The sequence below is a fragment of the Rhinatrema bivittatum genome, chromosome 16, assembly GCF_901001135.1.
Source record: "Rhinatrema bivittatum chromosome 16, aRhiBiv1.1, whole genome shotgun sequence".
Taxonomy (NCBI): Eukaryota; Metazoa; Chordata; class Amphibia; order Gymnophiona; family Rhinatrematidae; genus Rhinatrema; species Rhinatrema bivittatum.
Genome location: NC_042630.1, coordinates 15,274,303 through 15,285,707, shown reverse-complemented (window position 1 = coordinate 15,285,707; position 11,405 = coordinate 15,274,303). Strand labels below are relative to the sequence as shown.

The 11,405-nt window shown below is 49.5% G+C and overlaps 1 protein-coding gene across 1 annotated transcript; it reads left to right on the top strand.

Annotated features, from left to right (window-relative positions):
• The first annotated feature begins 7,683 nt into the window (after window positions 1-7,683).
• LOC115078868 (transcription factor HES-7.1-like) lies at window positions 7,684-10,575 on the top strand. The gene is made up of 3 exons (XM_029581928.1): window positions 7,684-7,742; window positions 8,392-8,487; window positions 10,016-10,575. The coding sequence occupies exons 1-3, from the start codon at window positions 7,689-7,691 to the stop codon at window positions 10,490-10,492; spliced, it is 627 nt and encodes a 208-aa protein (XP_029437788.1). The 5' UTR covers window positions 7,684-7,688; the 3' UTR covers window positions 10,493-10,575.
• The last annotated feature ends 830 nt before the right edge of the window (window positions 10,576-11,405 follow it).

Here is an 11,405-nt window from a genome sequence, read left to right as displayed (position 1 = left end):
TTAATCAAACACGTATATTCTGAAAAAAAATGCAATAAATATCGTATAGTGTGGCTTTGCGTACACACAGAGACAGGCTCTCGCATTTACACACACACTCACCTATGTGAACACAAACGTATACAAGATACCACACACACACACACACATTGTGTGTGGATGGGGGGGGGGCAGGAATTGGAATAATGATCGCCTTTGCTAGCTCTTCGGGATGAGGACTCTCTCTCACCTATGGGACCTACGGCATTTGATTCCATCGGATGCTGCACCCTTGTGCACGAGCCTCCTGTACATAAGTCACAGGCACCAAATGTCCCAAAAAACATATATATATGATTTACTTCTTTTTATTTTACCAATCTCTATCGACAACAAGGCCTAATCAAGCAGTTAACACGCGTTAAGCCTGCTTCCCTAATGGAGGCGGCTCGCCCCCACCGACCCACGTGTCCATGGTCGTTTGCTGGAGCCGATTCTCAGACTTCAGTGCCACGAATTACAAGCAAACAGCGAAAACATATGTGCCTAAAACAGCGCTAAACCGGGGGTGGGGGTGGGGGGGGGGAATCTGAGGGCAGCCCTGAGCTGGAGGGGGGGGGGAGGGGCGATCTTCGCTCCTGGGAAAACTTCGGCTGCTCCTCCTCGCCCCTGGGGCCCTTTGATCTGAGGCAGCCGCTACCCGCCCACCATAAATGTGCTTTTAATGCGCTCATCTGCCCGGTGCACGGGCAGCTTTGCAATTTATAGCCCCAAGCAGGGGTGGTAAGAAGGGAGAGGCTGCGCCTGGAAAGGACGAGGGTGAGGGAGGACCGCGTCGCTGCTTAGAGAGGAACGCAAGCTCCACGTGCTCGGGGGACCGATCTCTGCCTTCCAGACCCCCGCAGCTTTCTCTGCCTCCCCCCCCCCCCCCCCCCTCGCCCTGAGCTGCAGAAGCAGGAAGTCGTGTGCAAGCCACGAGCTCGCAGGTGTCACTTTCTCACTCGGCCCCCGGGCCAGGTGGCGAAAGACGTCCTGCTGGATGATAAATGCAAACAACCTGACAGCATGCCAGCACCCACCCCCCCCCCCCCTCCGGCCCGGGGAGGGGCCAAAGCGGCCACATCAAAGTGCCCAGAGAGACACGAGCTGACCCCCCACTGCCAGAGACACGAGCTGAACCCCCCCCCCCCGCTGCTAGAGAGCAAGAGGGGCCCTCCCCTCCGGGAAGACCCCAGCTGCATCCCCTGTCCTGGAGCAGAGAGCCGGGCTGCACCCGCCCTCCTTCCTGGCTGAAGATCCCCACAGGGGGGGATTTATTCCATAACAAATTACATCGCCTCTCTAGTACTAAGCGACTTCTTTGCTACTATAAATGATTCCCCTGCTATCATAGGTAATTCCTCGAACACCCTGCAGGGTCATTAAATCGTGTGGGTTGTTTCTTTTTTTTAAAAGGAAGGGTCCTTATCATAAATATTACCTCATATAGAAGTAACTCTCCCTTCTAATCAGCGATTGCTGATTAAGGTTAAGGGATGTTCCGGATCTCTTCCTTCCTGACCCGTACAGTTACCAGGAGCCTCCGAACCAGGGAAAGGGGCGATAGACAAAGGCTGTACAGCTGCTAACATCAGGATGCCTGTGTGTTTCCGTCTGGAATCTGTCCAAGGGAAAATATTTCCTTAGTTATATACGCCTATATATATATATATATAAATATCTCGGCAAGAGAATCTGGTGCAGCAGATAATTCGCCCAAGGCAAGCTGACGGAGAGCGCGTTACCAAGCACATATATTAAATGCATTGAAACCAACTCTAATTGGATATCATTCGTTTTTTTTGGTTTTTTTAATGATAAATAATACCATTGTCATTTTCCTTCTGTCCCCTTTGGAAAGCTAGGTGCACGTCAGGTCAGCCTTTCCACCGCAGAGGTGGCTGCTTTTGTTATTACTGAAGGAATACCATTAGACAGCACTCACCCAATATACTTTATTAATGTTTGATTTGTACCTGGCCTGGAGCTGTCGGGCAGGTGATCCACACATTTGTTACCAAATAAATAAAGAATGATAGTAAGATAATCAATTAATAGGCTAGTTTTTTAACTTATGGTTTATAGTCATAATTATTGCAATTATAATTATTCTTCTATTTTTAACAGTATTCTTTCATTTGATAAATTACCTTGTAACCCCTGCGTCTTAGAAGCTTTGGCACCACCGCAAGTGTGTTTTCGTTGCCTTTTTACCATGTTTAATTTCCAACGAAACACACGAAAGATTTCCCCCTTGATATCTATGTGTTTAAATTATAAGCAAGCTAAATAACTGCTATGCTACAATTCAGTGTAGTTCTGAAACAAACCAAACATGGAATACTATTTAAAAAGAAAGCCCTATTTCGTTTAATCCACGCCGAATTTGCTCCCCACGAGAAAATGGGTCAGTTGCAACCCGATTGCGAGTCTGAGGGATATAAAAAAATGTGTATATCCTTAATATAGCTGACAGCTGACAGATTTTCCCACGGTATTTCTCCATCTGTAAAAGCTTATTTCGTTTCCCTCCCCTTACCAAACGAAAATGTGAATAAATACTTAAATAGAGAGGTTACTGGAATCTCCCAGCAGGCAGATTGCATTATTTTATTTTGGGTGCTGGGTGTTAGGTGAAGGGTGTTGTTTGGGTGCTGGAATGCGAAAAAAAAAATAAATAATACTGTTTTTATGGCCTGAGATTATTTGTTTTTCACTGTGTTGACTCCCAGAAAACTAGGGAAGGACAGAAACTGCAGTATCCAAAGAAACCAAAGTTTCTGTTAAAATCACAGTTTGCATAGCCAGGCTGATCCCTATCCTCAGTCACATGAAAGTCGGATAGCAAGTGACTTGCCTTCTCTATGATTGGTAGAAGGACATTATAAAGTGGTCCCCTACCATTAAAAATGCTCTGAAGATCAACCTGCCTCTTTCTGGCTTCCTCTTTTGATCTTATTCCTAGGTTTTCTCTCTTTTTTGCTTTGCTGCTCCTCTATTTCTTATATTTTTCCCCAAACATAACCACAAAATAGCCCAAGGCAGAGGTAAAAAGCTGGAACACTTGGTAATAAATGTTCCACGTCCACTCCCAGGGCTGCCAGGGGGACCAGCACGGACTCCTGAAGGCCCCCTGGCAAACAAGCTGATTCAATGAGAATTGCGGGAGAGTGGGCACCTCTACTGGGCATGCGATTCTTTATTTAAATGAGGGGTCGCGCTAATAAGGAGGCGCTAGAGACCATAGCTAGCGCCTCCTTATTAGCGGTAGAGGTGGCTGTCAGCGGGTCCCGACAACCGACGCTCTATTTTACCGGCATCAGTTTCCGAACCGCTGTCAGCCACGGGCTAGGAAAATGGACGCTGGTAAAATTGAACATAAGAACATAAGAAATTGCCATGCTGGGTCAGACCGAGGGTCCATCAAGCCCAGCATCCTGTTTCCAACAGTGGCCAATCCAGGCCATAAGAACCTGGCAAGTACCCAAACACTAAGAAGATCCCATGCTACTGATGCAATTAATAGCAGTGGCTATTCCCTAAGTCAACTTCAGCATCCATTTTTCTAACCCGCTGACTGACGGGCAGATTTTTTTTTCATTTATTTATTTTATTTTATTTTTGTTTTTATTTTTGGTTCCTCTGACTTAATATCACTAGGATATTAATATTACTAGGATATTAAGTGGAGGGTGTACAGAAAAGCAGTATTGTCTGCTTTTCTGTACACTTTTCCGGGCAGGCATTAATTTCTGACCATAAAATGTGCTGCTTGGCCGTACATTTTACTGTCAGTATCCCCGGCGACTGACTAATAGCCTCATCAACATGCATTTGCATGTGATGAGTGTCATTAGTTTTCAGGGGGGGGGGGTTGGCCATGCATTTTTTGACGTGCTAAACCCCTTATAGTATAAGGGGTAATAGACGCGCGTCGAAAACGTGCGGCCAATTGGGTGGCAAACGGTGCGCTCGGCCGAGCACACCATTCTGTATCGGCCTGAAAGTGGGTTCCTGAGCATCAAACTCGTCCTGGGAAGGGGGGGGGGGTAAAGGGTGTGGGGGGGGGGGGATGCCTGTCTTGCCCGACCCTGCGGGTCCTCTTGCCGCCCTCTGCATGAATTTGAAGGCTTGATCAGGGGCAGGGAAGATATGATACCGACCTTCAGATAACTGAAAGGTTTTAATGATGCCCCAACTTCGAACCTTTTCCATTGGAAAGGTAACTCCAAGGGGGGAGGACTCAGTAATCAACATCAGGAAATATTTTCTTCCTGAGAGGGAGATGAATGCCTGGGATGCCCTTCCAGCAGAGGTGGTGAGGACAAAAACAGTAACTGAATTCAAAAGGGCATGGGATAAACACTGTGGATCCCTAAAGGCCAGAGGTTGGAAATGAAGAAAAAGAGGCATGGGGGTAATCTGCAGGGAGGGGCAGTTACTACCCCTAACAGGTACGGGGAGGATTGCCCTTAACCAATTAGCATTGGTGCTTTTTGAGGGCAACTGCAACATTGCTCTCTGCTTGGTTAGTGGGGGGGGGGGGGGGGGGAGTGGGATCAGTGGGCAGCCAGTCCAGAGCACTGATATTAGACATTAGGGGAAATAGCCCAGGACTGGGGAGGGGGGGGGGAGTGGGTTCAGTGGGCAGCCAGTCCCGAGCACTGATATTAGACATTAGGGGAAATAGCCCAGGACTGGGGAGGGGGGGGGGAGTGGGTTCAGTGGGCAGCCAGTCCAGAGCACTGATATTAGACATTAGGGGAAATAGCCCAGGACTGGGGGGGGGGGGGGGGAGTGGGTTCAGTGGGCAGCCAGTCCAGAGCACTGATATTAGACATTAGGGGAAATAGCCCAGGACTGGGGAGGGGGGGGGGGGAGTGGGATCAGTGGGCAGCCAGTCCAGAGCACTGATATTAGACATTAGGGGAAATAGCCCAGGACTGGGGGGGGGGGGGGGGGGGAGTGGGATCAGTGGGCAGCCAGTCCAGAGCACTGATATTAGACATTAGGGGAAATAGCCCAGGACTGGGGGGGGGAGGGGGGGGAGTGGGTTCAGTGGGCAGCCAGTCCAGAGCACTGATATTAGACATTAGGGGAAATAGCCCAGGACTGGGGGGGGGAGGGGGGGGGAGTGGGATCAGTGGGCAGCCAGTCCAGAGCACTGATATTAGACATTAGGGGAAATAGCCCAGGACTGGGGGGGGGGGGGGGGAGTGGGTTCAGTGGGCAGCCAGTCCAGAGCACTGATATTAGACCTTAGGGGAAATAGCCCAGGACTGGGGGGGGGGGGGGGGAGTGGGTTCAGTGGGCAGCCAGTCCAGAGCACTGATATTAGACATTAGGGGAAATAGCCCAGGACTGGGGAGGGGGGGGGGGGGAGTGGGATCAGTGGGCAGCCAGTCCAGAGCACTGATATTAGACATTAGGGAAATAGCCCAGGACTGGGGGGGGGGAGGGGGGGGAGTGGGATCAGTGGGCAGCCAGTCCAGAGCACTGATATTAGACATTAGGGGAAATAGCCCAGGACTGGGGGGGGGGGGGGGGGAGTGGGTTCAGTGGGCAGCCAGTCCAGAGCACTGATATAGACATTAGGGGAAATAGCCCAGGACTGGGGAGGGGGCGGGGGGGAGTGGGATCAGTGGGCAGCCAGTCCAGAGCACTGATATTAGACATTAGGGGAAATAGCCCAGGACTGGGGAGGGGGGGGGGGGGGTGGGTTCAGTGGGCAGCCAGTCCAGAGCACTGATATTAGACATTAGGGGAAATAGCCCAGGACTGGGGGGGGGAGGGGGGGAGTGGGATCAGTGGGCAGCCAGTCCAGAGCACTGATATTAGACATTAGGGGAAATAGCCCAGGACTGGGGAGGGGGGGGGGGAGGGGGTTCAGTGGGCAGCCAGTCCAGAGCACTGATATTAGACATTAGGGGAAATAGCCCAGGACTTGGGGGGGGAGGGGGGGAGTGGGATCAGTGGGCAGCCAGTCCAGAGCACTGATATTAGACATTAGGGGAAATAGCCCAGGACTGGGGGGGGGGGGGGGGAGTGGGTTCAGTGGGCAGCCAGTCCAGAGCACTGATATTAGACATTAGGGGAAATAGCCCAGGACTGGGGGGGGGAGTGGGATCAGTGGGCAGCCAGTCCAGAGCACTGATATTAGACATTAGGGGAAATAGCCCAGGACTGGGGGGGGGAGGGGGGGAGTGGGATCAGTGGGCAGCCAGTCCAGAGCACTGATATTAGACATTAGGGGAAATAGCCCAGGACTGGCAGAGCACGTTCAAGCAGCATTGTGTGAATTATCAAGAAGGCTGCTCACCCCACAAAGATGTTGCTAGCAGTCCTTTGTTATGGGTTTGCCGGTTGCTTAGTTTTGATTGTAAACATTATCCCCCTTAACATAAAGGTTGGGAATAACCTGCAGGGAGGGGCAGTTAATAGAAACTTGGGGGTATCCTGTAGAGAGCGGCAGTGACTACGTAAGAAGCTTGCTGGGCAGACGGGCTGGACCATTTGGTCGTTTTCTGCTATCACTACTATGTTACTATGTGTGCTGTGATTGTTGTGTTAATCCACAGGAATGTATAGAAATATCTTTGGTCATCTGCAGCTTCCTTGTACATTTTTGTCACTTGAAACTTAATAAAGACATTCCTACGTATATATTTTTTTAAATCCCTGCCTTAGGCTGCTCGGCTTTCATGCTGTGGGTTGTGTGTCCATGCGAGTCCTGTGAGTACCTCCTGTGGTGTTGCACTGTTCCTGCTGGACTTGTGTTTTCTCTCTGTGGCTCTACCCTTATATTTTACAGGTACTGTGTAAAAAGTGTTGGGGGGGGGGGGGGTTTAATAAAGCCACGCTCCTTGTCTTAAAAAAATATCTTTCCCCTAGTCCCCCTTCGGTTGCCCCCGGTGTATTCATGCCTTATGTGATATCGGTGGAAGGCTGGAATAAGTTGTTGATGGTGAGCAGCACAGCAGCACCCCATGTTACCTGGATTCGTAACTCATGGGGGGGGGGGGGGAGGAGGAGGAAAAAGGGGTGCACAGAAAAGTGGATCTCTGTTCAGGCAATGATTTAACAGAATGGTTCAACGCAGGCACTCTCTCCAGTTTTATAGGGTTTTTTCAGGCTGTGGTGAATTTTAACAGGGTAAACAACCCGATCAATGCAAAGTTATGCCTTCAGAAGGAGGGATCCAAGCAGGGCAGATTTACTTTTGAAATGTGTTTATAAAGGGAAAACATCATTTTAAAAATGTTATAATTTGCTATTGGATCTGCAAAAAAAAAAAAAAGGCTGCTAGTATACAAGACGGGAGCGGGGAGTCCGGATCACTAATAAGGAGTAATAAGGTGCGGGTATAAAATCATTATGAAGGCCCAATAAAAACATCAGGCTCGGATTTCTCCCTAAGGGGTGTCCGGCCGGATTCCGCCCCCTCCCCCCGTCTCGGCGGGGGGAGGGGGCGGAATCCGGCCGGCAGGCCCCAGGCAGGCTGCTTTCAGCCCTGCCTGGGGGCCTGCCACGGGGTCAGGCTGGGACCTGCCCCCTCCTCAGCTTTCTATAAATCCAGCCTCCGGAGCAGCTCCCCGCGACCCACCCTGGCTGCTCGCGTTCACTCTTCCACATTTTTTTAGTTTTTTTTTTTTTAAAACTCAACTCTACAGATGGCAGCCATGAAGGTGCCCGCTGAGGAGGGAGCTTGCAAGAACGCGAAAAAGGTATTTCTCTGAATAATTAAATCCTGCCGTCTTAGGCGCTTATACCCGAAGAAAAAAAGAGACCAGCGATCTAGAGGATCCGTGGAGTACCCGGTACTCCACGGAAAGGGGACAAAATTAGCATGACCTTGTATTATCCTCAGCGCTGCATATACTCGTTTAACTACAAAATGTATTACGAATATGCCTTTTATTGCTTGACCTGTTTAATTTCTGGAGTCTCTAAGACCTTTTATAATTAATTACATGGTTTGCTCTCATCTTCTGAGTTCTACACGATTTTCTATATTGTACATCTTCTTTTTTTTTCACCCGGATCAGCTCACTTTAATTTCTCTGTAGTTGGCCTTCACTTACAAGCTCTTCCGGACAGGGACGCCATAAGCACGCGGTGCGCCTTGTATGGCTGCCTCCCCGCGCAGCAGCGATTCCTCTGCCAGCCTCCGCGTATTTAGTAATTTGGCCCCGTGGTGCGGAGCCTGAGCTAAGCCCCCAGCGCTAAAAGTAACCGATGTATGGGGCTGGCAGAGTTGCATTTGTTGTGCTGATATCTATTGTTTATTATTATTACTATTATTGCTATTTCCCTGGTTCCTCGGCACTTCTCCCCCCCCCCCCCCCCCAACTCCCTTCACCCCTCCTTTCCCAGTTTCTGAAGCCCCTGGTTGAGAAAAGACGCCGGGATCGGATCAACCAGAGCCTGGAGAGGTTGCGGATCCTTTTGCTGGAAAATTTACCGAATGAGGTATTTCTCTTCTGTCATCTCTACATTTCAAGCTACAGGTCACACTGAATACCGCAGAACTGTCTAGATCGCTCAGAATGCTAGCTGGCTCGCTTCTTCTCCCTCGCTGCCGGCCTTTGGTCTTATTCCTAGCTCTCCTCTATTTTTTTTTTGTTGCAATATATTTTATTTCATATATACTTATACACATTTTGTGGAATAAATGACGTGCACCTTATTATTATGGCTATACCTCTTATTTATTTATTTATTTTAATAATCTCCTTCTTGTAGTTCATGATTTGATAGCCCTGCCATTCTCCTGCTTTCCGTGTAGACCTGGGACCCCTCTGCATGGGGGTCCTGATGATGAATGGCATCCCTGATTTAATTGGCTTGCAAAGGGATGAGGGAGTTGCTAAAGCAGAAGCTTACACGACTTAAACTTTCTCTTCTATGGAATGGAAATATATATATATGTAGTGCTGCAACTTTCTGGGACCATCCATGTTTTTACATCTGTAAAGCCGAAAGAATTGCAGCCATGCCGAAGTAATAAATTGCACTAGGCTGCGTGCACATTTTATGTGCCTGACCTTGGCCCCTATGTACTAAGAGATGAGGTTCCAAAGAGTGCGAAACCTGGGCATCTCCATTTGTTTACTTGCCCATTAAAACAAAACAAAACAAAAAAGAAATGAACTTCCCATGCAGGAAGCGATTTGTGTGCCTAACACCAAGAACTGCAGGATCAGTCTCATAAGACTCCCCGAAACTTTACTCCCCCTTTGACCGGGCGTTAATAACCCAGGCGTAAAGCCTCCACACCTCTCCGGGGAGGAGCGCTAATGCCTGGAATCTGAGTCTGTGTGCAGCTTTTTACACGGAGTTGGGCACACGTTTTTGTTTTGTTATTTTTTTTACATAAAACTCCTTGCTCCCTCAGGATTACAGCTCCAGGCACCTGCCCTCCGCCTAGGGCACCTTATTTACTGTCAGCACTTGTGCATAGGAATTTCAGCAAACGGGCAGGGAGAAGAGGCAGCCGATGAGAAACAAATATGTTACCAGGAAAGCACCTGTCTAAGAAATATGTCAAGAGGCCACCTTTCCCGGCCATTGGCACATTCTCTCCGGCAGTTTTGCATTTGCCCTTGTTGTAAGATGAGGTTTGGCTGTGGAGTATGATTAGGGGGGGGGGGGGGGGGGGGGGGGGGGTTGCTCCCCTGAGTGATTTGCCCCTACCCCATGCACCCCCCACCCCCTTCACTTACTGCAAATTTGTGACTTACTGGTGTGAAACAGAAAAATGTCTCAGAAAAAAAAGGAGAAAAGAGGGGGGGAAAAGGCAGAGGCAATAAACAGACTTACAGAGGGAGCTGGGTGGGACCTCGGGGGCAATAGAACATACTGATTTAATGCCCCTGCACCCCACAGAATCCTGGATTCCCTGGGGAGCAGACTGAAGTGTCCAGCACCCCCCTTTCGGTTTTTCCTTTTAGTCTCTCTTCCTTTCCCACGTCTTCTTTCTCGCTTATTTTTGGCACAGAAACTGAGGAACCCTAAAGTGGAGAAGGCCGAGATTCTGGAGAGCACGGTCCAGTTTCTGATAGCACAGAGACCCAGCGCGGATCCCTGGCGGGACCACCAGGCTGGCTACCGGGGCTGCCTCCAGAGGGCAGTGCACTTTATCCAGGCCAACCCCGACATCCCCTTGGAGAGGAGAGCGGTCCTGATGGGGTCCTTCTCCTCCTGCCTCAGCCTGTGCCAGCCTTCCCCGTGCCTGATGGTCGCAGAGGGCCGCCCGGGACTGAAGCCCACCCCTGAGGTAGGAATCAAGGCTCCAGCCCTGGCCCAGTCTCCTCCAGCTGCCTCACCCTCTCAAACCCAGGAGCAGACACCATCGCCGGACCCACTAGCACAGCTGTCTCTTCCAAGGCAGCGCAGTCTACAGGATACGACCGTCTCCACCTCCAAGACAGCAGAATCCAGGGAGGGCAGCTTGGTATGGAGACCCTGGTTCTAGGAAGCCATGTTAACTGGAACACTAACAAAAAAGACCCCCAGATTTAAAAGTGGTGTCAGAAAACTTTAATTTATTTGATTCTTTGCTTGCCATAAAATCAATTTTTTTTTTATTGTTTTTATTCTGGTTTGTTCCTCTCGCCTTGTACAGTCTTGCTGTGAATAAAGTATTTTGTATATTTTGTAATAAAATGTCCAAAAAAGTGATGCCTTTTGTTTTTGGTCTGGCGTCAGTATTCTTTTCTGGAACTACTACAGCGAACCGAAATAAAATAAAATGCTCTCAGAACTGGGAACTAAAGGCCTGTGCCAAAACAATAGCAATGTGACAAGGCGATAGCTAAAGCCAGAAGGGCTGCATCGAGAGAAGAATAACCCAGTAAGAAAAAGGAGGCGATAATCCCCTTGTACAGGTCCTTGGGGAGGTCTCACCTGGGAGGACTGCGTTCAGTTCTGGAGACCTCATCGGAAAAAGGATAGAGACAGGAGGGAGGTGATCCAGAGGAAAGTGACCAAAATGGTGGTGGTGGGGGGGGGGGGGGGGTCTCCATCAAATGACTTATGAGGAGAGGTTGAGGGACCTAACTATGTACACCCTGGAGGAGAGGAGGTGCAGGGGAGCCACGAATCAGATCTTCAGATACCTGAAAGTTTTCAATGATGCACGATCAACAACAAACCTTTTCCGCTGGAAAGAAATCAATAGAAGTAGGGGTCACATAATGAAACTCCAGGGAGGACGACTCAGAACCAACGTCAGAAAATATTTCTTCATGGAGAGGGTGGGGGATGCCTGGGATGCCCTTCCAGAGGAGGTGGTGAAGGCAAAAACAGTCAAAGATTTCAAAGGGACATGGGATAAACACTGTGGATCCCTTAAGGCTAGAGGATGTAATTGAAGAAAAGAGTGCATG